At 39.7% G+C, this 25,828-nt stretch overlaps 1 protein-coding gene and 1 non-coding gene across 10 annotated transcripts; one reads left to right on the forward strand and one right to left on the reverse strand.

The window, feature by feature from the left end:
• Positions 1 to 460: 460 nt before the first annotated feature.
• On the reverse strand, positions 461 to 25,828 carry MLH3 (mutL homolog 3). 9 transcript variants are annotated; one of them, XM_020906923.2, is made up of 13 exons: positions 25,777 to 25,828; positions 21,038 to 24,368; positions 18,371 to 18,469; positions 17,593 to 17,678; positions 16,751 to 16,855; positions 15,168 to 15,240; positions 10,980 to 11,051; positions 9,500 to 9,611; positions 8,360 to 8,519; positions 4,385 to 4,408; positions 4,204 to 4,282; positions 1,892 to 2,043; positions 461 to 864 (listed from the first exon to the last, which is right to left on the reverse strand). In XM_020906923.2, exons 2-13 carry the CDS (start codon positions 24,303 to 24,305, stop codon positions 721 to 723), a joined length of 4,374 nt encoding a protein of 1,457 aa, XP_020762582.2. In that variant the 5' UTR covers positions 24,306 to 24,368; positions 25,777 to 25,828; the 3' UTR covers positions 461 to 720. The 9 variants fall into 9 exon arrangements, with proteins under 9 accessions (XP_020762582.2, XP_020762580.2, XP_020762581.2 ...); XM_020906921.2 differs by having other exon boundaries at positions 25,754 to 25,826; XM_020906922.2 differs by lacking the exon at positions 25,777 to 25,828 and adding an exon at positions 25,376 to 25,500.
• LOC139035725 (U6 spliceosomal RNA) lies at positions 15,456 to 15,562 on the forward strand. Its single transcript, XR_011488444.1, has one exon. It is a non-coding gene; the product is annotated as a U6 spliceosomal RNA (small nuclear RNA).

The following is a 25,828-nucleotide window of genomic DNA, read 5'->3' on the forward strand; positions in this document are numbered from 1 at the left end:
TCAACAAGCATGTGACAGAGGGAGCTGACAGCTCTCTTGCAGGCAGATGGAGACTGCAGAGCTGAGGGCCCGGGCCTGCCTGAGGCACAGCTCTAGCCACGGTGGGCTGGTGCCTGCCTAAAAGGTTTCAAGGAGGCAGTAAAACAAAAACCAGCAGCAGGGCTTTACAGTTTCTCTGTTCCATCCTTGTCCTCACTTCTCTTTATCAATTGCTTTTATCCTTAAAATAATCTAACTACAGGCCTGGTGGAAGACTGCCAGGCACATTTTTAAGCATGGAGAAACTCTTTAAGGCCGAGATGCAGAATGTGAAGCAGCAGCGGGGGGCAGTGGAAGTGGCCAGAGGGGAAGGGAGTTCAGCATCGGGTGCAAATTATGAGGCTCAAAAAAGTGGCAAAACAAAACCAAAACCCCCATCCTACTACCCCCAAATTCTGCAAACAAACCAACCAGACAATCAGACAATTAATCATTGAATTTTATCCTCTTTATAAATTACAAAATGTAGATATTAGAGGGCAACCTCCTGTGTCCATGGATGCCAATGAATGACCTGTCTTTAGGCTTGAAATCCATCTGGCTCCTCAACTGGAGGGATCACCTGCTCAGGGAAGATGGAGATGCTGATCAGGGCCCCAGGCCCATTCAGTCAAGACCCGACTAGTGCCTGCTGCTTACGCTTTCTGCTCAAAGGCCTACAGTCAGCCTCCCTTTGGTTCTTTACAGACAGTAATTCTGTTCTCTTGGCAGCTCACAAGGAGGCATGGATGCCTGCGGGCTTTGCCCCATATCACATCCTTCTCCTTTTCCAAAGAGATGCCAGGCCTGAGCCATTCTGTGAAGTTTAGCAAGATTGGGTTTAGTCTGTGGGAAGAAAGAGAATAACTCCAGTTAGCAGCATGAAAAGCCAAGGAGCATACAAGTATTTCCTAATTACAGCTACTCCCATTAGTTTAGATTTCTAGTTTCTGGATTCAGAAAAGATTTTTAGATTTCCTTAGGATAAGTGGGACTGAAAACTAAGTCTAGAGGCACATCTCTTCAGGAATGGGGACAAAACTTCTTTCATTTTTCCATTGTCATATGAAACAAAAAGTTCTTAATGGAGTAAAATGGACTAGATGAGTCAGAAAATATTAGTACCTGAAAACTCCATGCAAGAAAAGACTTTACAGCCCTCAGCAGGAAAAGTAAGCAAAATAAAAGATTTTGGAAAGCGGACATTCCTATTATGCTCTCATGTTCTGTTTCATTTAAGATTATAACAAGGATAGAAATGTTCTTTAATTTAAACCACTTGCTGCCTTTATTGAATTATCCACATCATTGTTCTTGGACTGCTGAGTAATCAGGGCCAAAACATAATGTGAAAATCTCCTAAGCTTGGTTCCTTGCCTGATCCTCAAATCACTACTCTAGAGATCCCTGGAGATGGCTACCATTTCCAGCAAGTATTGGATTGGCCAAAAAGTTCGTTCGGGGTTTTCTCTATGATGTTATGGAAAAACCCAAACGAACTTTTTGGCCAACCCAATACTATCAAGCAACTGGCTCTTTAGGCTACATTTGCCGGCAGTGAATTTGCTGTTTTGGCTAACCTTCTGTGGTCCCAGAGAGAACTTCTCTATCTCAGAAAACCTAGAGCCTGTAGGCAACAGATGTTTAGGATGCTTTGGTCTGTACATGTTTTAAGCTTAAAAAATATGAAGGCATCATATGTATAATCAGATAGTTCTGCCTAAACTCCATTTTGAATTTGAGCTAGAAGATGAAATGGTGAGACATCCAAAAAAACTTCCAGTATTTTTCAAAACTCTTGTATTGGGGAAAGGATTAAGACAGATTACATTTGGATCACAGGAGCTAGTCTCCTGTTAAGTCATTTCTGTACCTGTTTTTCCTGCTCCAAGTGGTCGATGTTAGCTAACGGCAGCATGGAGGGCCTGCCATGAGCACACTGGAATGGCAGCTGGCACCAGGACAGTGCTTCAATAAGGCGACAGCTCTCCTCGAAGCTCAGGCTATCATTAAACTTAATGGCCCCTAAACAAAAGACAAAAATTAGGGGTATGGTGTGTATGGTGGGAAACCCCTGCTGGCCCTGGGTGAGAGCTAAATATCTGGGGAGAGACACATGGTTCCTAGACTTCTCTCATGTGACTGTAATACTGCTTGAAATTGGCCTTTACTTCCATGGATGAAACTAAGGCTTCAGGACTGACTTGTCTCTCAGCCTTCCTTATGGAGTCAATTGTCTTTCTAATCCCTGCAGCAGGCATTTCTTATCTTGTTAGGACTTTGCTTTCAGAGTTTTCTCAGAGAGGTAAGAGCAATATTTTTGCCTACTTCTTAAGTTTGTGAAATCAAGGTCATCTTCCATCCAGAGCCAGTCTATCACCAAGATATCTGCTTCCCTACAATGTCCATTTTATTTGCTGATTTTTTGTTTCTGTCATAATCTTCTTACTCTAAACTCTCATACTGTCAGAAACTGCCTTTATGCCTACAGTAATTTACTCAGTCAACAAATATTAAGTATCTACTCTGTGCTGGAGCTCTGCCAGGCAATGAATGAGATGGATGATCACCACCCCCACGAAGCTTACTCTCTAACAGGTGAGACAAACATTAAACAAACAGTTACATAATAATTAAAATTATAAGTACTATAAAATATAGAAAATCAAAGAATATATATAAAGGAAGACCAAACCTGGTTTAGGAGGGTCAGGGAAGGCTTTTGTGGCAAAATGATATTTAATCTGAGACCTTGGGTTAAGAAAAACACAGCTAATTGAAGAATGAGCAGAAGGGCATTTCAGACAGAGGAAAAAGGCCAGTGCAGAATTTAGCACACAAGACCAAGACCAAGGAAGCCAGCTGGAATGTGAAGGGCGAGGTGGAGAGTACTGTGAGAAGAAACTGAAGACCCCTGCAGGCCACAGTAAGAATAACACGTTCATCCTCAGGGCGATGGGGAGTCACTGTCATGTTTCTTTAAGAAGGACATGCTCTGAGTTATGTTTCAAGAAGTTTCTTCTGGGTGTTGTGGGAAGAATGGCTTGAAGGGAAACCAGGATAGATATGTGAAGACTAAGGCAGACGACTCAACAGGGGAAGAATCGTTGAGTCCTGCAGAGGGGAGGCGGCAGTGGAAGCAGATCGCATTAGACACCTGAAGATACACTTTGCAGGTAGAGATGATCAAACTGGGGATGGAGAAGACACGAGGAGTAAAGATAGGATAAAGTGGGGAAGGGATCTGTGATATTTGCAGGAGACAAACTAATGAGGGACTGAGGTTATAAGGCCAGAAAAGACAGGAAGTGAAGAGAGGGGAAGGTTGATGGGGGTCGCGGGGAGATCAAGTGGATGGGGAGGGTGTCTGGAGTGGAGATCCCACTGTGGTCAAATGAAAGTTATAGGGGATTCATGATCCCTAAAGTAAGTTCCTCCAACACCATTTTCTCTATTTTATCATATTACCCTACTCAAGAACCCTCAATGATTCTTGCCTTTTGTATAAGGTCTAAAGGTTTTGTTGTGACTTCTAGGATTCTACGCTTCCTCACCATCCTAATTTCCTGGTATTCTTTGCTGCTCCTCATATAACCGATTTGTTTCTGCCTTTGGATCTCTGCACAGGCTGTTTCCTCCCCTGTACTAAACCTTCCCTTCCTCTGAATCCATGTCCTTCAGCTCATTCAAAACTTGACTCAAAATGCATCTCCTCTAGGAGTTAGTTACTCCTCTACTCATATAAATCAGTCTGCATTATGGTCCATTATATATGTTGGTATTTTGCTTTGTGGGCTTCCCTGGTGGCTTGGTAGTAAAGAATCTGCCTGTTGATGCATGAGACATGGGTTTAATCCCTCAGTCAGTAAGATCCCCTGGAGAAGGAAATGGAAACCCACTCTGGTATTCTTGCCTGGGAAACCCCATGGGCAGAGGAGGCTGGCAGGCTACAGTTCACAGGGTTACAAAGAATTGGACACGACTTAGTGACTCAACAACAACAACAACTTTTGCTTTGTAAAAATAATTTTCTAGGGTTCATTTTTAGTGTATTGTTTCTTGATCTAAGTTGTACCTTTCAAGAGGCAGATGATAATCGTGCCTTCTACTTCTTTCATAACTGCTGAACCCTGCCAGTGCTTAGCATGCAAAGGCACTCAATAGCTGGTGTGTTGAGAGTCTTACCATGGCAGGCTTGGGATGCCAACACCTTCTGGACGGTCAGTGGCAAACTCCCTTGGATGCCTCCTGTGGTCTGGAGTAGCTAATGCATAAACACATCCATTAATGGAAAAGCCAGTGGAACAATGGAGCCTTCTGTGTGCAGTGCCTCTGTGTGGAACCCCAAAATGAAAGTAAAGCTTACCTCCACTTGTTCTCGAATAAACTCCTACAAAGAGAAAAGGACAACAGACATGAATCTATTGCTATGTTATAACTGCCCTTTGATAATTTACAAAGTATCCCAATTTCCTTCTTTAAAAATATGCCTCTTGAAGAAAAGAGCTCCAGCAATATAGTACTTAGATACAAATAATGTATTTGCTGTAAGGCACTTGGAATATGAAATACCAAGACAACTGAAAGAACTCTTACTCAGTGGAGAATATATTTAGCTACTGAAGCTTTCTCCAGAGATAGCTCATCAACTCATGAGGTTATGTAACTGGCAGGCTAATGACTTGACTAAGTATCAGGGAGGTTTCTTACTGCGAGGCTGTTTGTCTGCATTTATTACCTTGGCTAGAACACGTTTAATGTGGCGCATAAACAGCATACACAACGGTCATCAACATCACTGTGCGCTCAGTAGAACACTTGCTTCGCTATCAGAAACATAAGTAGTTAGTTCCCACAGGCATCTTTTTGTGTGCAATAGTTCCCTTCAGGTCAAAAAGTTTACTCTTTGAGGCATTTTGCTGGGAAATTTCTCCTCCTTTGCATATCTCTGTCCCTAGGGTAGCCTTTGCAGTAAGAATATCCCTGCAGATGTTAATATTTATGAAATGACTAAAGAAATTTAAAGCAGACACTATTTCATGTTATTAATTTGTTTAACCTCTGGAGGTTAAAAACTGTTTTGCGATATGGCACGTTCAATCATTTCTTTATAAGAAAACACAGGATTTCTTTACTCCTAAAAATGTATAAATCAGCTTCCTGGGAATTCCCTGGTGGCCCAGTGGTTAGGACTCAGTGCTTTCACTGCTGGGGCCTGGGTTCAATCCCTGGTTGGGGAACCAGGACCCCACAGGCCAAGTGGTACAGTTAAAAAAAAAAAATAGCTTCCCAAGATTACAACATGATAGATTCTTTTTAAACCAGACTCAGAAAATTCTCTTGCCCCTCTCATTTAGACACTAGGACACCATACTTATAAATGAGCAGTTACCAAGAACTAGGGGGTAGATATTATGTATTTTTTAAAAGCCATGCATTTTCCCAAACAAACTTAAATAGATGTCTCATTATACCTGACCCGCTAACAAAATTTAGTGTGGTTACAGATCCAATCCTAACTTCTTTGCTATTCTCTCTTTTGCTTATCTATCTGGGATTTGTAAAACATTAGTCTGTAAGCCTGGGGAAGGGGAAACGGATCTTACTCTCTGTTCATTTCATATTTCAATGGTTCAATTAATGCTAGGTAATTTGAGTAATATTTAAAAGGCACATTCATTAAGCTGGAAGGTAGAACTTTATAGAAAGATGTCTTGGTTTGATCTTTCAACTGCTAGGATCCAAGTAACTACCTCTTCTTCAAGATGCCAGAACTTTTCCAGCTTCTTTCAGAATCGACAAAATCTCTTCTGATCAGCCTGACTTAACATAATCAAGATTTGCTGAAACCATAAGCCCTGTTTCAGTCTGAGGTAAACTTCTTACCAGTCATCTTTGAAGTCACTTTAGGGAAAGTTTTTATTATAATTTTCTCGTTAAATACTTAAGGATTGAATTACAATAAAAGATTCGAGCAGATCCTATCTCTTGGATTTAAGACAGTTTGGAAGAGAAGCCTTGGAGAAAACAGGCTGTGCAGGAAGAAAGGGGCCCCCTGCTGAAAGCCGGGCAGAGGTGGTCTGATCAAAGGGCGATTCTGGGAAGGCTCAAGTCAAGGTGATCCCACAGCTGGCCCGTCAGCTGCCTCTTCCTCTCAAATGTCTTCTCATGCTTAGCCGACACACCTGCTCAAGTCTCTCCTGTCCAACAAGAAACAAAACTCTTTCCTCCGCGGGTGCCCTGCCCCCACACTTCCCGACACCCCTCACCTTTCGCTGTCGCCCCATCTCTTCTGGATGTAGCCGGAGTCCTTGGGAGAACGGCCTCCACAGCTCCCCCTTCTCCCTCCCCGCACTCCTGCCCACCCTTAAGAACGGGTTCCTCAAGGCAGGCAGTGTCCCCCGAAGCCAAATCCAACTCCTCAGGCTTTACTCTCTGGCCACTGTTGACCACTGCCTTCTTGATGAAAATTTCCCTTCACGGTGGCAGTATTACTTTTCCCTGGTTTTCCTCCTCCTTCTCTCACCAAATATTTTCAATCATCCTTTACGGTCTCTTCTTTTTAGCACTAGCATTCCAGACTGCTGCCAAAACATATACACCCTGAATGCTGGTGTTCCACAGGCCCCGCACTTTGCTCTCTTTTTCTTCTTCATATTCTCTGGAACAATCTCATGTCCTTTAGACGCTTTTCCAGCTTCTGATATTATCAAAATATAAACAGTTGACCATCACGGGAGTTGAACAATGCAGGAGTTAGGAGCACCAGCTCTCTTCACGTGAGAAAATCCTTGTATAACCTTAGAGTCAGCCCCCTGTGGATGCACCTCCACATCTGGGAACTCAACCAATCACAGATCCTTCAGTAGGGTAGGGTATATTTTTTTAAAAGAATTTGTGTATCTGTGGACCTGCACAGTTCAAACCCATGCTGTTTAAGGGCCATATAACTCTACAGTGTTAACTCCCAAACAGATACTACAGCCTGAATTCTTTCCCAAGTGCTGGATCTGGCCTGTCTATCCACTGCACATCTTCATCTGAAGGCTCATGGTCTAACTCTTCAGCCAAGGGTACTCTCCTCCATTTCCTTTTTCTGTCAAAAGCGCCATCCCTCCAGTCGACCAAGTGAGAACCCTCAGAATCATTACTTACTTTTCTCCTTCATCTCTTTTACATTCTCTTGATCGCCAGGTCCTCTTGATGCTGCCTTCCAGGTTATGTCTCGTATACGTCTCTTCTCTGTTCCTACTGCTACTGACTTAAGTCAAACCTTCATCCTGTCCTACTGGTACCAGAACACTAGCCCCTCAGGTGCCCTCTACCTCAAATCTTTCCTATATCCATCTATCTCACAGTTTATCCACTAAATCTATCTTCTACCTCTTGTTTTTAGATGTTACTACAGTAATTCAGGTGTCTGGAAAAAATGATAGACTGAGTTGATGTGGATTTGCCTGTGTTCCAAACTGAAAGAGCTAAAGAAGCAGTGAATAAAAAAAGGACACCATGAAAAAAGGACAGGTGGGAGACAAGTGCTAGAAGAAAAAAGGTGGTGATTTTATGTACAGTTTAGGAAGAGAACAGAAGAACAAATTACCGTTAAACTGAGTTAAGTATGCAAGTTAAAATTCCCCTTCTAAACCAGGAGAGGGGAAAATAAGAGAAATAAAGGAAACTTTAATAGAAAACAGGAAAGAAAAGACAACAAATACAAAATAAATCATGTTTGTTTTAAAAAAACACGTTAAGTATTTAAAGTGCAATGCTAAAGTATACTTTACTCTTCTTCACTGGCTGCCTACAGGATAAAATGCAAACTATTTAGCTGAATATGCTGAATCCCTTGATCAGCTGGCCTTGACCACCTATCTAGGCTCATCTAAGCCCACCACTATCCTGTGTATGTCTTAATACAAGCCATGTGTATTGGGAGCTCCCTAAGCACAGGATCTGCTTCAAGTCTCTGCTATCTGTGGAGAATGACCTCCCCTCTTCTATACTTGGCAGGCTCCCACTGTTCTGCAAGACTTTTCCTAAAACAAACAAAAAAAGGCTTTTCCTTTGATAGTTTCCTTGACCTCCACTCCCCTGGGCACAATGAATAGTCTGCACTGCCGTCACACTTTGAACACACCTCTGCTGGCCACATTTCACTGCGGTGTAATTTAAGTATCCTTCCTCACCTTGAGCTAATTCATCTTTGAATCTCTGGAACTTGGCAGACAGCAGGTATTTCATAAGTGCTTGTTGAATAAAAGATGAATATGGAGAATTTCTAAACAAAGGAGGAGGTTATTAGCAAGCAGCAGTTTTCTCAGCATCTGCAGCTGTGTCTTACCTCCACAATGCCCTTGGTCACAGTAGATCTTCCTCTTCGAAGTTCACTGGCTTCTCTTTCTACAAAACAGAGCGGTACTTTTCCTATGAGGACCAGTGAATCACTGGTGTCTGGAAATACAATTTCAAGGCCCAGATCTTCCAGATTTTTGTGGTAACACCTAAAGAGAAGCTTAAATGTAAAACAGCTACTTCATTCACATTTCAGTATTGGTTCCAAATACTTGGTAGTTTCTCAAAAGCTGCCATGAGCTTTAAAACTTGCACTGTTTTCCTAAAACTTATGGTTGTTTAGGATTTTATTATCAAATTTCCTTCTTGAATTATAGTAACCTTTATTTTTTCCCCTCTTTTCCACTGAATCAATTTGCTTCTGTGTCGTATTCCTGAATTTTTATTCTCCGCTGAGGGATTGCTAACTGCTCCTTGCTGGCACTTAAAGAAGTTTGACACAAAAGGGATGTGAATGTTTTGAATCAGCACTAAAGCAGGGAGGTAATTAACAGCCCCAGGAACTGAGAAGTTCTGATTAACGGGATGTAAATAAATGGATCTGCCTCTAATATAAATTATGCCCCAGAGAAAAAGATTTATTGGCAGTCTCATATTCTCCATATTAAATAAATTTAGGGACAATTCTCTCTTTTTTATTTCCAATAATCTATGCTGCCCCAAAGTAGGAAAATGCCCTATCTTGTGACTCATTATATGATTGGCCCGTTCCTTGGGGTCTGGGGTTTTACTTTCTTCCCAGTATGATGATGGTGATGAAAACTAAGAATCTAGAATGCACCAAGGCAAAGCAGAATGGAAGCAATTACTGCAGTAACTTTGCTTTCAGAAACAGCACAACATAAATACTGACTGTTCCAAGGAATGGTAAGAGTACTCTAAGCCAACTTCTGGAAAGAATTATCAGGGAAACTATCCTTTACTCAACAGCTGTGATATAGTGGAAAGAACAGCATTTGGAGTCAGAAACCTGCCTCTGAGTGCCTGCTCCATCACTTAATATTTGCCATGACCTTGAACAAGTCATGTAAACCTCATCTGAGAAAAGGAACAATAGTTACGTTTACCTCTCACAGAATTCTTGTGAGGATGCACCTTAGCTACATCACAGCCTCATGGTGGTACTAACCATAAGAGTCTCCTTTGTTCCTCTGTTACTGTTATCTCCAGTGGAGGACTTACAGTGGAAGACAGTAATTTTTTTCGACCAAAGCCTTGTGGCTGTTGCTTCTCATAGGAATCTATTGGGAGAAAGGTGAACAGGTTAAGAGCAAGAAGTTGAAGTCTTGCAAATTCAGATAAAAATGAAGACACAGTCATGGGATTATTATAGTGCTTAGCAGCATGTTCAATGTTTGGTTTGAGGCTCTGAATTTCCATTATTAAAGTCAAACTAGTAAATATCTAGTTTGTCTACTCATTTTAGCAGTATTTTCTTAAATAAGAAATGTAAGACTTAAATCTTACATTCAAATGAACAATGCAGTGATCCTGTAGGTAGTCAACAAATGTGGTTTCAATAACAGAGATTGACTAATATTGGGGAAGATCCCCTGGAGGAGGGCATGGCAACCACTCTAGTATTCTTGCCTGGAGAATCTCATGGGCAAAGGAGCCTGGCAAGCTACAGTCCATGGGTTGCAAAGAGTTGGACATGACTGAGCGACTAAGCACAGCACAGCACAACTCAAGGCTCAAGAAGGCGCCTCCTTTCCTTCGGAGGGATTGCCCAGTCTCTGATGAGAATTACTACTATTCCCAAACAGTCCAGGGCCTATAGCAAGCGAGTTTTTCTAACACTGCTTTTACTGTATCTTTCCCAACTCTTAGGTCTTCATTTTATAGGGAAAAGTGAAAAGTGACATCATTGCCATTCTAGTCCATGAAATACCTCCTGAAGTCTTCACCCATTTGGTTTTTTTATTACTTGACCATAGGAGTAACGATTTCCTTGGTATTTTACATCATCTTGGGGACATACAGGCTCATGATGAGAAAAAATGGGTAGCAAAAATTAAAAAGCACATAATGACTGTGGAAGAATACATAAGAAATTAGTGATGCAGGTTGCCTCTGGAGAGAGAAACTAGGTGCAATGAAGGACAAGGGTAGAAAAGAAACCTTATTTTATTCCCTTTTGTACCTTTCAGACTGGAACCTATTCAGTTACACTACCTATTCAAAAACAAATTAAATTTTAAAATAGAAACAGAATATATCGGGCCTTCTGAGCTGCTGGTGGTCTCTGCCTGATGAACTGTGAAAGTAAACCATGACTACGTGGGCCTGTGGAGGGGCATATCTTTGTGCTGAACGTTGTAATAAAGTAGCCTCATCTTCAGGGCTGATGGTAAGTATATGGCAAATATGCCTTTGACCATGTAAGTAAGATCCACGTGTTTGAATTAGTAAAGTGAACTTCTACAGTCTCTTAATTGTAAAAGTCACTCCAACAGGCTTCAGCTTCATTTTTTTATAGTTTTTTTTTTCATTTGTTTTAAACGTACAATTCATCTTTTTCACCATAGTCACCGTTAGGCAAACTCTTTCAGGTACATTAGTTCCACTGGGGAGTCTCGAATCTTTCCTAGGCCTCAGCAGATCCTTACCAATGATCAGCTGCTCCAATCGGATGCGCTCGTGGGCAGCGTGCTGGTCCACCAAGACTAGCAGGTTTCCACCTAGAAGACCAGCAAGCACCACTGGGATTCAAATTCTTAGGTCAAGATCAAAGTAATCATGTTATGTTGAGGAAGGAAAGGTTAATTCAAACTATTTAACAACATGAGTATAAGAGAAGCATACAAACTATGTAGTAACAACTGCTTCTTTTATTTCCTAAAAAGTATTACGGGAAAACTAAAACAAATGTATCTCTGATGATAAACTCTTTGGTTCATTAGCATTTCATTTCTAAAATATGTGTGAATTTAATGTTTAAATACTGACTTTGCCTTTCTAATTCAAATTTGATACAATGAAGGATCATTAAACTACATATTTTTTAATCAGCTAACCTTGATTCACAAGCTACTCCAGAACCCATGAAGAGTATAATTCTACTACACTTTAGATCAGAGTTCAGCAATTTCTTTTCTGTGAAAGGCTAGACAGTAAATATTTTAGGCTTTTGGAACACGTGGTTTCTGAGACAACTATTCAAATATTCATTCTGAACCAAAGTGGCCATAGACAATCTGTGAATATTGTAGCTGTGATGCAATAAATGTTATAGACACTGAAATGTTAATCTCATATAATTTTTTAAGATTTGTTTATTTTAACTGGAGGATAATACTTTACAATATTGTGATGGCCTCTGCCATATATCAACATGAATCGGCCATAGAATTTCATATAATTTTAATGTGTTAAAAAATATAACACTTCATTTGCTTTTTTTCAACTAGTTAAAAATGTAGTACACCTGAAACTAATGTAACACCGTAAATTAACTACATGTCAATTAAAAAAAATAAATAAAAACCATTCTTATCGCCCTGGATATTACAGAAACAGCTGTCTGGATCTGGCCCCCAGGCCACAGTGTGCCTTGCTTTAGACTCAGGCTTCACAAACTTTGACGAGTAGACAAATCACCTGGGGATCTGAGTAAGAGGCAGATTCTGATCCAGTAGGTTAGGAATGGGACACAAGATTGTGCAAGTCTAACAAACTCCCATGTGATGTCATTTACTGACCTTGATTTTGAGTAGCCAGGTTTTACACTCTCAAGTGCAACAGAGGAAACAGATTGTCCTGACCCCAAAGCCAAACCTACAGGGAAATCCTTTTCTCACTGACAGGAGGACTGATTCTCAATGACATTAGTACATTTGACCTTGTAATTTTATTACTTTTGGCCAAAGGGTTGACATTTATTGTTACTGATTATACTGAAATGAGAGTTCTCCTCTTGAATTTGATCAAACGATAATGTCCGTTTTTCCTGTTTCTACTAATAAGATAAAAAAACTGTTTCTATGACACCATCAAACTCATGGCAAAAGAGCTTCAGACTTAAAAAAAGAATTATGTAATTTTTCTGACAGCATTTTCCACCACAAAACAGGCCCCCAAATGCTGAATTTTAAGCTCCTTTGAGGATAGGAGGAGTTGCAGCTGGTTGTGATGAATACTGAACATGCTGTATTGGGCAAAACAATGGAATAAATAATAAATTATGAGGGAGTAACCTCAAACTCAAAACTACAGCCAGTGTAAATTACCAGTGTAAATTACCAAAAGTCAAGAACTCTAAGAAATCAATCCTGCACCTTATTCTGGAGGGAAGACTTATCGTCTACAAAATGTTCATGACATTTTCCATTTGTTGAATGAAGCAGAATAAATGAAAAGTAATTTACTTGTGTCAGAGCTATATTTTTGATATTCCAAAATAATAGAATAGAAGCTTCCTAAGGGCAAAGATTTTTGTCTGTTATATTCCCAGCATGTACAACAGCACCAGGCACATCATAGGCACTCAATAAATATTTACAGAATAAATGAATGAATCCTTATTATTTAGAGTATCATAATTATAGGTGGAAACAGGCAATAAAAATGCCATTATATGGCATTAATTTCACTATAATTTAAAACAATTCTATGTCCATTACAAAAATTAGTGAAAATACTAAAATAAAAGTAAGACAATTATAGGAAGAGGTTGCTTTTGGTATGCATGAGCAATAAAAACTCATTTTGATTAAAAAAAATTTTTTTAATCTAATATATACTCCTTGGTGGTAGCCAATCAACAGTGACAATGTGGAATTGCAAGAGACATTTAAATATCTGGAGATTTAGTGGCTATACCCATCTCAGGTGCCATTGTAGAGATTTTGGTATTAAACAACAAAGAATTTCAGGTAATCAAATATTTAGGGAAAAAAAAATCTATTCGCTTTCTAGATATAGTAAGACTACTAGATTTTGACATTTACTAATTCTACATTTATGATAATTATGATAATTTTTGGTTACTTTACCCCTGATCTATGATGATATTTATCAAATAAATTTATACTGTAACAAGATAAAAGAGAACATTTTGAAAAGCAAAGAGAATGAACCACTTTCAAACTTCAGAAGCTCTCTCCTGCAGGCCTACTGATCAGATGCCAACTCCTGCAGGGGTGCTCAGGACTCTCAGGTACTCAGGCCTTTTCCAGAACCAGACAGGATCTAGCATTCCTTGTAAATAGCTCAAGGCTCTCCCAGTTTAAAAAAAAAAAGTTTTCACCCTCCCTAGTCTCTCTTCCATGTCACAGATTTCGGAGTCTCTGCTAGAGGTGTAATATCCAACCACATTCCTGATACATTCTTGAACATTTCAAAGGTATTTCAGACCAAACTCATGATTTTCACCCTCCTTGCCTGCTTCTTCTTCAACCTGGTCCTGTAGTGTCATCCAGCTACAGAGGTCAGAAAACCAGGAGTCTTCTTTGATATCCCTTCCCTATGTCCAATCCATCACCGAGTCCGACTGACTTATCTCCTAAATATCTTTCTCTCCAGGCCACCTCCCCATCATTTCTTAGATACTGCAACATCCTCCTAACACTCTCTGCAGCGACTAGGTCTCCACCTCCACACCTGCTCCACGCTCCATACTATAGCCAGAGCAGCATTTTCAAAATGCAAATGTGGGGACTTCCCTGGTGGTCCAGTGGTTAAGAATCCACCTGCCAATGCAGGAGACAGGGGTTCGATCCCTGGTCGGGGAATAAGATCCCACATGCCGTGGGGCAACTAAGCCTGCAAGTCCCAACAAGACAAGCCTGTGCATGGCAACGAAGACCCAGCACAGCTGAAAAAAAAAAGCCAATGTGATATGACACGTGCCACTGTGAAAAAAAACAATAAAAGAGAAAACAAAAAGCCTTCCATTGTTTCATACTGGTACTGGGATGAAGACAATGCCTGTAAATGGGCTTTAAGACCTGGCTGTGACCTACATCTCTAGCCCATCTCCTTGCTCTCACACGAGGAAGGGCTTGCCCTGCTTCCTCTCACTGAAGGAGAGGGAAGCACGAATTGCATGTTATTCCCTCTGCCCAGAATACTTCTCCCTCCCTTCTTTACCTCGTTAACTTATAGTTCAGATCTCTCCTTACCAACAGAACCTTCTCTGACTTCCTCACTAAATCAAATCTCCTAATACAGGTTCTTACAGCATCTTGTTTCTCTCCTCCATAACGCTAAAGGTAAAATGTTAATGTTTGTGTAACTATCTGTTCCTCTTGCATGTATATTGTGTCCCACCACTGTATCTCTAGCAGAGTCCCTCACACGTAGTAGATACTCAATCAATATTTGTTGAATGAGTTAATGTTATTATTTACAAATTATTATTGTTTTATTAAAGCAGGTCACCAATAGATTATATGTAACTCTTCATAAACCTAACAGAGTTCATCATATAAACTTTCTATTATTATAAAGCAACTGTATTAATACATTGTTAAAAATTTAGAGAATATAAAATAGTTCAAAGAGTAAAAGATGAAATTTCCCCTTTGCCCATTTGTATTCTCACTCCCAAAGTAACCATTCTTAATAGTTTAACATGTATCATACACACACACACACACACACACACACACACGTCTATGTGTATGTACATAAAACTAAATGTACTTTAAAACTATTGTTTCATGATATATATTCATAATTTAGATTGGTTTTTCCTAATCTGGCCAAATCATTGAAACTGTATCATGTATAAAAAATAACCTTAAAAAGAGACTGTGAGAAGACCAGCTGGTCACAAAGACTAACTCCATTCTTACCTGCCTCACCATTCTCTTCAGTCTTAGTGCTCATTAAACAGGCAATAAACTTGTTATCCACTTGCTGGAGAACCTGCCATACATTCAAGTAAGTGGTACAATACTAAATGTAAGTTAACAATGGCTTATCTGCATAGAGACAAAATCACATTTAATTTAAAGGTGTTTGCATTATAACAGTCATATCTAAGACTGAGGAAAGATGCTGATGAACCTGCAGGAGTTCAAGGTTCGTCATTAGGAAGGATAAAGAATACACATGCAGAGCAACTATAAAACAAAAGGAAAGTGCTCGCTTCAGCAGCACATATACTAAAATTGACACGATACAGAGAAGATTAGCACGGCCCCTGCGCAAGGATGACACGCAAATTCGTGAAGCGTTCCATATTTTAAAAACAAAACAAAACAAAACAAAAACAAAAGGAAAGACTACAAAGGAACAGACTGAAGCAACTCATAGGGTTATGTTAATAACACTTCAGAGTAGACTTGAAAGTTCCCAACAGAAGGACTCTTAATAACAGGTAATGTGACCAGACAGTTATTAATATGACCAGAGACTGCTAACAAATAGGGCTGAAAAAAAATTGGAAAATGTATGCAAAAAATGTATACAAAAAATGGAAACCATTTTTGTAGGAGTTGGTACATTAAGCCACTGGTGGCTGCAGACCTTGGTAGCTCCCCTCTACCTAGATTGGTCTCAGCTTCTAATTTGTTTCCATACTGAAAATAAGATGAGGACAGCCTGAGTGGTGTAGAGAGGGCAAACTAGAAAAAGGGTCCCTTGTGTTAACTTCTCAATCTGGGATCTCCTAAGCCATGTCATTTGCAGCCTCATACAATAGAGGGCCATTTAAAAGGGGCATTATTGCACATTTAAGGTCAATGTCTCTACATTACTTAAGTAAGTTAGTGTTAGTTGCCCAGTTGTGTTCAACTCTTTGCAACCTATGGATTTTAGCCCACCAGGCTCCTCTGCCCATAGAATTCTTCAGGCACAAATACTGGAGTGGGTTGCCATTCCCTTCTCCAGGGGATCCTCCCAACGCAGGGATGGAACCCAGGTCTCCTGCATTGCAGGCAGATTGTTTACCATCTAAGCCACCAGGAAAGCCCAAATTTATAAGTCAACTACATTACTTAGTTGACTTATAAATTATTGTCAGTATAGAAAGTCAATATATAATCCTTGAAACTGTGTGCCTGAATCCATAATTCATCACTCCAAACTTGCTCACCCCACTACGGACACTTTTTTTTGTAATTGATGGCATCACCGACTCAAGGGATATGAGTTTGGGCAAACTCTATGACATAGTAAAGGACAGGGAAGCCTGGCATGCTGCAGTCCTTGGGGTTGCAAAGAGTCAAACATGACTGAGCAACTGAACAATAGCAATTATAATTAGTCCTTTGCTTTTCCTTCTGATGATAAAAGTTTTAGTAAGATTAAAAAGAACACATGTGCCTTGATCAGGGTGGTCTATATCATTAAATAAATCCAATTTCACATGAGTTAGCCTAGCTTAGGCTATATATATATATATATAAATTAGATTTCAAAGGCAACCTTTTACCTGCATTGAGTGAATCATTTCTTTGGTGAAACGATAAGGATACAAGATGTTGTGAATTTTAACTGCTAGGCTCTCAGCTTGGCCGCTGCTTACGTCAACAGCAACCTAGAAAGACCCAGAACAAATGTCATTTACATTGTAATCTTTTTTGTTTGCAGAACTGTTTTACCAAAGATCTCAAAGTGCTTTAATAACATTCATTTTCAGAGAACCTATTAGAGGTGGGTTGAATTCAGAGAACTTATAAAAATTCAAAGGGCTCTATGAATTTTCACTCTTGAATAATAATTTTTGTTTATACACAAAATTACTGACAAAAACCCAATACTTTCAGAATAACAATCTGCCTGTGCTTCACAAGCATGTCCTTAAAGACATCTTAACTGATGAATCAGTAACAAATGCTCATCCACTCTGCACCCTCAGGACCACACAGAAAGCACACTGTGTGATAACCCACTGAGGAGAGGATGCATACTCAGGTCCAGTGATGAAGATGCAGGTAAAAGCACTTTATCTAATGATAACAGTTTTTATTACCATCACCCTAAATACTTGGCCAAAGCTGCAAGTCAGGGCTTCTGAGAGTGGTAAACACACTCACTATTCACACACTGATGACACAGGTCTAAAGTATCATCCAAAGTGTCCAAGCTTCCAAACTGCTACAAATTCTGATTCCTCCTCTCTACATTAAATATTAATTTCCAAATACATTATTGGGAGACATGCTCACTTTCCCTTCTTAATTACAAATCAATATAGTCATTCATGCCCACCTCCAATTTAAATGAAATTCAAATTTTAAAATAACATGCAAAGAATAAGTGCTGCAGACCTACCTCTGGATAACGAGCAAATACTGGATTGTCCCATTCTGAGAACAAAGACTGAAGCGATTCAGGACCAAAGGCATCGTCCCCAGTAGCTAGAGCAAAACGGGACAAGTAAAGTTGGCATCAAGAGCCTCAGGGAAGAGGGTGCATGGTGTCTCATGGTTGATGTAGTGCGGCCTCAAGACCAAAGATCAGACACCGTGTTCCCATATTCTGCACATGTGAAGTGTTGGCTGTATCTCTAAACTGTTTTTATCTGCTATTTCTTAAACTAGACTTGATGACTGTTCTTCTGGCATTATAGCTTTTTCTATAAACTATTTTCAAGAGATATTTCAGAATACAAATCCACAAGAAACTGGTTCAAATTAGTAGCCCCACTTTTTGAGGTAAAAATATAAGATATCTATTTTTAGAAACAACAAAAAGAAAAATTATAAATGCAGGGTTTTTTTAAGATAAGAATTTTGCTTATATAAAACCACTGCAATATGGAGTCAACTCCAATCTTTAAAAATAAGAAACATTTTTCTCAATCACAAGACACCACAGACTGTGCCTAATCAACCAGCATTGACCTCGTCTGGAAAAGTAATTTCTGATCTAAATGCATGCACTGAATTAACTTAGTTCTGCTGTGAAACAGGACCACAGGGAATTCCTGGTTCCAGGAAGGCACAGCTGGCACCGATCAAGCTCAACAACACAGCCCTGCTTTGTTTTCCTTGAGCTGGGTGGCACAGCATGTACTAGGTGTTCTGGCGATCTCTGTTAGTGCCCCTACCTCTGTTATTCTGTCCCATCACAGGCCTCTCTTCCCGAGCTCTAGGAAGGAAAGGAAGAACAAGGTCGCTTCGAAAGGGATGACACCTGTACTGAGATCCTAAGTATAAAAAAGAAAAAAATCTAGACATTTGAACTCAAAATATACACTATTAAAATAATAGTTTCATAAAATCTCTTTCTGTACAAACTGAATTAAGACATAAGGCAGACTAGTAAACACTAGACTGAGTCAGAAGTTTTTTTAATGAAATTATTCTGCTAATTTAGGAATCTGCCCTAGCGCTTAGTCCTACCACCCATCTATACCAGACAGAATGAAGACCTAGAAAAGATCCCCAGTGGACATACTCTTTTTTGCAATACGTATGTGTCTATTATAACATTTACCTCATCCTATTAATATGTTTGGATGGTTGTCCTCCCTAATAGTCTGTGGACAGTTGAAAGTAAAGACAGTCAATATGCAATGTAACAGCCCCAAGCATGGTGTGGATCACAAATGAGTGAATAAATAAAGAGATGAATGAATGAAAAGTTCTCAATTTAAATTCCAATGCCCAGTAAGATGTCACCCAAATTCTGCCCTCCTCTCTGAGGATGATCAGATTTGAATTTTAGAGACAATGCTGAATTTGACAGCTTTGAACAGGAGTAAAACATGATGAAACTATTATTTCAAAAAGATAAATCTGTTGGACAAAAAATGGAGAGAGATTAACTAAGAATAATATAAGTGTGAGGTGAAATAAAGTTGTGTCACTGTCAATAGAAAGGACAGAGTTGAAGACATTTTAAAGAAAAATAACTACCAGGGCTGGAGACTTGACAACCACTCCTTAAAATTATCTTTGTAGAGACTTTCTTCCGTGCAGTTAAATCTACTTAACAGTTCATCTCATGTAACCTTTTACATGAGGCTCAACCATGTCCTAATGTCCTGCTACACACTATCCATTTACAGAATGGTAGCCAACCCTCACCCCACCTGTGAATGGAGGGTGCTCAGAAGCCATTTTTCTTGGAACTAGCTCCTAGACCCCAAATACTTATGAATCTCTGACTTAACGTGACTCTCAAAGGTCCACTATAAGACCTGCTAATCCAGAAATTAAGTAGGTTGAAGCATTTTAGACATCTAGATTTACTTAACAAGAGCAGATGTTCATGTTCAGGATGGCCAGCCAAGATTTCCCCCTTTTGTTTTAGAAACAACCATCTCAGTTTAATAATATCCAGTTATTTTTTGTTACCATATCAGAAGCAGTTGTATTTCAGAAAGATGAGGTGCCAGTGCCTTAGATTTACCTCTGATTAGCATTCAGTATAAATCAGGACACAAAACTACATACACTGAAAAACACGTGTGTCTTTAAGAGCCAGGAGCAGTAATGAAGAAAAGGGTTTTTTTCTATTTAATACTTTGAAAGTTACTACAATGATTACTTTTTTTCACAAGGGAAAAAAACTGGAAACCACTGGAAAACAAAAGTCTTATTTAACCTTAAATGAATCAGAGCCTCCTGCTAGAGATATTTATCCTAGGGAGAAATGATAAGTTAATTTGGAACTACCTTCATACAATTTACATTCTTTTGCAACATTCAAGACTTAATACAGATGAACATTTAATGTTTATCCTCCTGATGCAAAACCAAGATTACTGCCAGATGGAAATCAGTTTTACCATCTCCCAACATCTGGCTCTCAACATGCTGCCAAAACAATGTCACTTTTAATGTTGACTGAGACCTGGGAACTCAGAGTCCTAGCCTAGGCTCTGATGTGGCCTTGTGGTCTGATCTAAAACCACATTATTGTTTTTCTGAATAACGGCCGCTTATACAGACCAAGATTACTAGCATATACATTATAACAAAGTACATTTGAAAAGTATGATTATAAAAATACATACTTAACCTACATTCCAAAAAATTTATGGTCAAGTCCTTTTTTTTAACGTTTATACTACTGTACTAAACCATAGATTTTACTGGGAAATCTAGGATGACTACAAGAATCATTCCAGTCCTTTACCTGGGAAAGGTGCAGAGTTCATGGAAACATGGACTGAGTCTGAAAACAGTTCATGGACTGTCCATGGAATTCTCTAGGCCAGAATACTGGAATGGGTAGCCTTTCCCTTCTCCAGGGGATCTTCCCAACCCAGGGATCGAACCCAGGTCTCCCGCATTGTGGGCAGATTCTTTACCAGCTGAGCCACAAGGGAAGCTCAGGAATACCAGAGTGGGTAGCCTATCCCTTCTCCAGGGGATCTTCCCAACCCAGGAATCGAACTGGGGTCTCCTGCATTGCAGGCAGATTCTTTACCAGCTGAGCTACCAGGGAAGTCTCCAGGGAAACACTGTAGATCTTCTCAACTATCAATAGCACCATTTTCATTAAACATTGTCTCATTCTCTTGTACACACATACACCCATAGATAAATATACTTACAGTTCCATTCTTTATCATTCTTTCATTGTAATTATATGTTTAAATAATATTGGACCTAGAGAGTTTTCATATATAATAAAACACATTTTATAATTAAACTTCAAAATGTTCTATCTGTTGATAAAATCTCTTTGAATAATGACTATCTTACTCCTCAGCCATTATTTCCACCTTCAAAAGCACTCATGCCAGTGAACGCCATATACTTACCATTCTCCAGCAGAACATCCACAGCCATAGTTGTCAGGTCTTTAGTACAAGCAGCCCGAACATCCTCAGTAGGAGCAGTGAATGTGCTAAGTCCTGTTAGTTTGTTGATGTAAACCATTCTTCCCAGAGTTGCATCAAAATGCTGCTGCCAATCCAAAGAACATGTGTTGGACTCTTCATTTCCAGAACAAGTTCTTGCTATGGATTCCTCACTCTGAAAACAAGTTCCATTTTGGTTAGCTGTGGAATCTTCCATGCGACTCATTAACATTCTACTCGGAGAGTCAGGACTTCCAATCTGTTGTTTTGAAGCTATAAGAACATCTGAATTGTTACTGATAACTGTAGCATGGTCATAGGGCAGTACCAAAGGATTTCCAGTGGTATTGTTGTTAGAATATGTTTCACTGTCTTTACTGAAGAGATTACCTTGTGTGACAGAGTCTGACATTGGGGTGTTGTCACTTTCTGTTTTTTTATGCTCATTTTTAAATAACTTACAAGAATCTAGGGTTAACCCACTGGACAAGTCACCATCTTTCCTACTGGAATCTAATTGTGGCAATTCATTAAAATGACTCATCTCCATCTTTTGAGTCTCTCTTTCAGAACTCTTCAACCTGGATAATTTAGAGGCTAGTGATTCAGGTGACTTCTCAACATCCAAAAAATTCCTGTTAAAATGAGGTAACTCCTGTGGAGTTATAGTGCTTTCTGTTAAGCAAAGCATCTGTTGTTCCAAACAATCATCTTCCTTGGAGAATGGAAACTTTTCTGAAAAAAATATGTGATTTACGGGTTGACAGCTACTATTGGAATCATTATATTTCATAGTAGTGATTTCACAGATATCAGAGTTGTCTAAGTGGTTTTTGTCTTTCCATGGAATGTCAGGTTCAACCTGAGGACTGAGATTGGTAGTGATTTCTAAAGTATTATTTTCTTCCACTTCAGTATTCAGAGGATTTTTAATCTTTCCATATTGCCTCTTAAACTTCTCTAAAGATCCTAGTTGTGAATTTAAGCTTAGCTTCTTATGAGGTATGGGTTTGGCAGGACCAATCAACTTGTCTGTTTTCTTACTACCATCTGAAACATGTCTACCCCAAGAGAAAGAGGATGTGTCAGGTAATAAGCCACCTGTGTGTGATTTTTTACTACTTTCCTGAAAAATAGCAAAATTTTTATAAGCTGCTGTATGTTTGTTCTCTAGCCCATAACTTCGATTTGTTCTGCAGAGACTTTTGTTGGGCAGTTGAGCAAATTCTTTACTTAAAGTGCTGGTTAAATCTTTGCTGTTTGGAGTCTCAACTGAAAGGAGTGTTCTATTTCCAAATGTTTCTTTGGCACTCACAGGACCAGGTTGAGCATAATTTTTAAATAAATGTTCTGTTTCAGTTGATTTAGTTTGCTCATGTTGTACCACATGAGTTATGAAGCCAGTGGAACATAATTTAACTTGTCCATAATGAAAAACATTTATTCTTCCACAAGTACTAGGTTTTTTTCTTTTCTCTTCCTCTCTCTGAGCACTAGGTTCTCCTGATAATGCTGTTTCAAAAGACAGAGGTTGACATTCCATTTCAGTAGCATCTTTAAATCTCTCTGGTTGATTCTGAATTCTGTTATTTTTCAGGATGTTGGCATCCATGCTATTAACAGTAGTACTTATTTTCTGTATTTCTAGATCTTCTCCACTCCCCTCAAAGTGATATAATGTCTGAAAAGGACTTCCAAACATTGCTGAACTGGTTCCACATGGATTTTCTGAAGAGTTATGTTCCAAGCAAGATTTTTGATGTTTCTTATTTTCTCCCGATTCTGATGCTCCAGCTGTCTCTTGTTCTAAGTTCCTTGACTGTGAGCAAGCACTGTCTTCATTTTGCAAAGATGACTCTGCCATTTTACAATGGGCTGGCCCATTGGATTTGTAAGTGTACAAAAATGAATCATTTGTCTTTTTCCTGATAGCTTCTGAATTCCTAGAATTCTGTGTGCTTATGTTTTCTACAGGAGCTTTTCTTTTCACAGCTTTTGACTGCAAGTTGAACATCTCGTAGGAATCCAAAATATTATTACATGCTTCTTGGAAATTGACCTGGCCACACTTATCATCAGAGGACACTTGCTTCTGAAGGCTGACACTAAATAAACTAAAATCATTATCTTCACTAAATTCCTTAATGTCCTCACTTGATAATTCCACAAATAATTTTTCTTTCTTTAAAAACGTTTTTACTCCTTCCTGAATGCAAACCAAAACAGTATCCCAGTTCTGAAACTCAATCAGGGTTTTTGCTGGTTCCAGGCACACATCATATTCACAGAACTGGCACTGCACATTGATTACATAGATACCATGGAGTTCTGGGTTAGACCGAGGCCGAGGACTTGAATTCATTTGCCTACTGGCAGAAACACTCTTTGGTTTGCATATAATACTTTCTTTCCTTAATAAAAAGTCAATGAGTTTATGTAACTTTGTCCTTAAAACTAACCTCTTGTTCACAAACAAAAACTGCATATTCTTATTATAATGTGCTTCAGAGCTGATAAAGCCAGTAAGCTCAAACTCCTTATATTTAAAATTTATTTCTCTTAACTTTTGGGACTTACCCAGTCCATAAATTTGACAAAACCGGGAACATATGTCTTTGGTTTTAGGGAGCTGAAGAACCATGGAACCAGAAACATCATTTCTCAAAGAGAAAGAAATGGAAGGGTGCATGAGTGACAGAGCTTCTATCCTCTGCCTAACCTTCTCAAACTCCAGTCTAGGATCCATGCATTTCCTCCTAACAGGTAATTGATAAAACAGGTTATATACAGTGACTGTTGTCCCGGCACTTGGTCGAATTAAGTCAGCTTCACAAGCTTTCAGGGCTTTCCCATTTTGAAACAGTTTCACAAATGTTTTCATTGACTTGTTTTTCTTGGATGAAATTTCCACAGCACTGGCCATGTCAGCTATACTGGCCAACGCCTCCCCCCGGAAACCATAAAACCTTGGGTTCTCCAAGTCCTGTATGGAGTTGCATTTACTGGTGAAATAACGATTTCCCACCTTGTCTACATCATCGCTTCCCATCCCAAACCCATTGTCTATCACTTGAACTTGGAAGGTTTCCATGTTCACCCTGACAGCCACACATTTTGCTTCAGCATCAATACTGTTGAGGGCAAGCTCCTCAACACATTGGCCTAAGGAGCATATAGCCAAACCAGAACGCAATCTGGCTTGTACTTCAACTGACAAGCATTTGATCATGGCAGGAAGAAAGCTGGTGAGAATGCCAGGCAGTGGTTCCCTTTTCTGACTGGAAATAATTGCCTATGGGAAGAAAACAAAACACACACACACACACAATTAAAGCTTCAGAGTTACATGGCATCAACCATTTCTCTCAAGCATTATAAAGAAATATTTGAGGTAAATGAAATTTCTTATTAACAAAACAAAAATTATACTTCTGATCTCTATGCAGATCAAACAGCTCAGATTTGGCACAGCAGATTTAACATCCAAAACAGTATTCATAATTTCACAATTTCTACTGCTCCTCTCTAAATCCCAAATGCCCTAAGTGAAATCATAATCACACTTGAAATTGACCCCTTAAGTGTTCAAAATGCCATTCACCAAAAACAGATGCCTAATTTCCACTAAGAAACATTAGCTAGAAATTATTCATGAAAAAAAATGTCCAAGCTAGTTTCATAACATTTATCCATTACACAATAACCATGACTTTTAGAAAAAAATGACAATGAAGTGTTAAGACACTGTACTAATTAGGGTGAAGGAAGAGGAGGAAATGAAATAAAATTATTATATCAAGGAGTGATAATTATTATAATAATCACTACTGGTTAAATGTAGTTATCTCAGGGGAAAGAGTTTAAGAATGGGAACGGGTAGAGCAGGAAAATTCCTTTGCGTTTTAAGCCTTTCTCTATCATTTGATTTTTAAATCTTGTACATGTATTACTAACTTTTCAGAAGGCCCTTACCTATTACTACTTATGATTTATTATTTTGTATTAATACACTTTTGGTCTTTCCAGATGGCTCCAAACTACCTCAGCAATATAATGATGGCAAGGGGATCTTTAAACGAGACTTTTTCTTGCAGGTAAAAAGGATAGTTTAATGAAAGGTCCCCTCCCTTCATAGCTGACAGCAGCATGGACTGGACCATCTCACAAGTGGTAGGGCTTGTTTTTCAAACTTGGGGAAAATCAGAGCTCTAATTGCAGATCTGATGGTTTCTAAGAGAATGTACTTTGCAGCCGGCAAAAAATGAGAGGTCAAGCTTTAGTAAGTATTCCTACTGGTACCCAAAAGTCAACGATATCCGGTTTCCTAATTACGAGGCTTTCGGGGTTCCTGTGACAAGTGGGACGATTTGATCCGGGTTCAGAGCTGAAAAAGCTTGGAGGAGGAGCAGGGCCGCGCCCGCACCCCACCCCACCCCCTGCGGCCGTCAGACTCAAGCTCCACCCACGCCCCCTCCCAGCTGGCAACCGGAAACCCCGGCCCGGCCCGCCCAGGCTCGGGCGCCCGGCCGAAGGTAGGCCGGGAGGCCTCCCAGGCCCCTCGCGCGGCGGTTCCGTAAGGCCGGCCCGCAGCGGTCGCCAAGACCCTTCGGGTGGTAGACGAGCTCCCAGAATCGTCCTCTGCTCGCGTGCTTTACGCCAAGTCACCTGGAATCGTACCTCCCCAACTCCCTGATACCAACCGCCTGGGACGCCGGGCGCGCGCTCGCTGGCTGGTGTGGCTCGTACACGTGA

This window comes from Odocoileus virginianus, chromosome 6, assembly GCF_023699985.2.
Source record: "Odocoileus virginianus isolate 20LAN1187 ecotype Illinois chromosome 6, Ovbor_1.2, whole genome shotgun sequence".
In the NCBI taxonomy this organism is placed as follows: Eukaryota; Metazoa; Chordata; class Mammalia; order Artiodactyla; family Cervidae; genus Odocoileus; species Odocoileus virginianus.

What these genes read in the sequence shown, in the direction of transcription:
- MLH3 (XM_020906923.2), bottom strand. Translation starts at nt 24,305, where the DNA reads ATGATCAAATGCTTGTCAGTTGAAGTACAAGCCAGATTGCGTTCTGGT. An exon ending in TATTTGCTCGTTATCCAGAG is followed by an intron (nt 16,856 to 17,592) that starts GTAGGTCTGCAG and finishes GGGTCTTTCTAG; the next exon opens with GTTGCTGTTGACGTAAGCAG. An exon ending in GGCATCCCAAGCCTGCCATG is followed by an intron (nt 2,044 to 4,203) that starts GTAAGACTCTCA and finishes TCTTTTGTTTAG; the next exon opens with GGGCCATTAAGTTTAATGAT.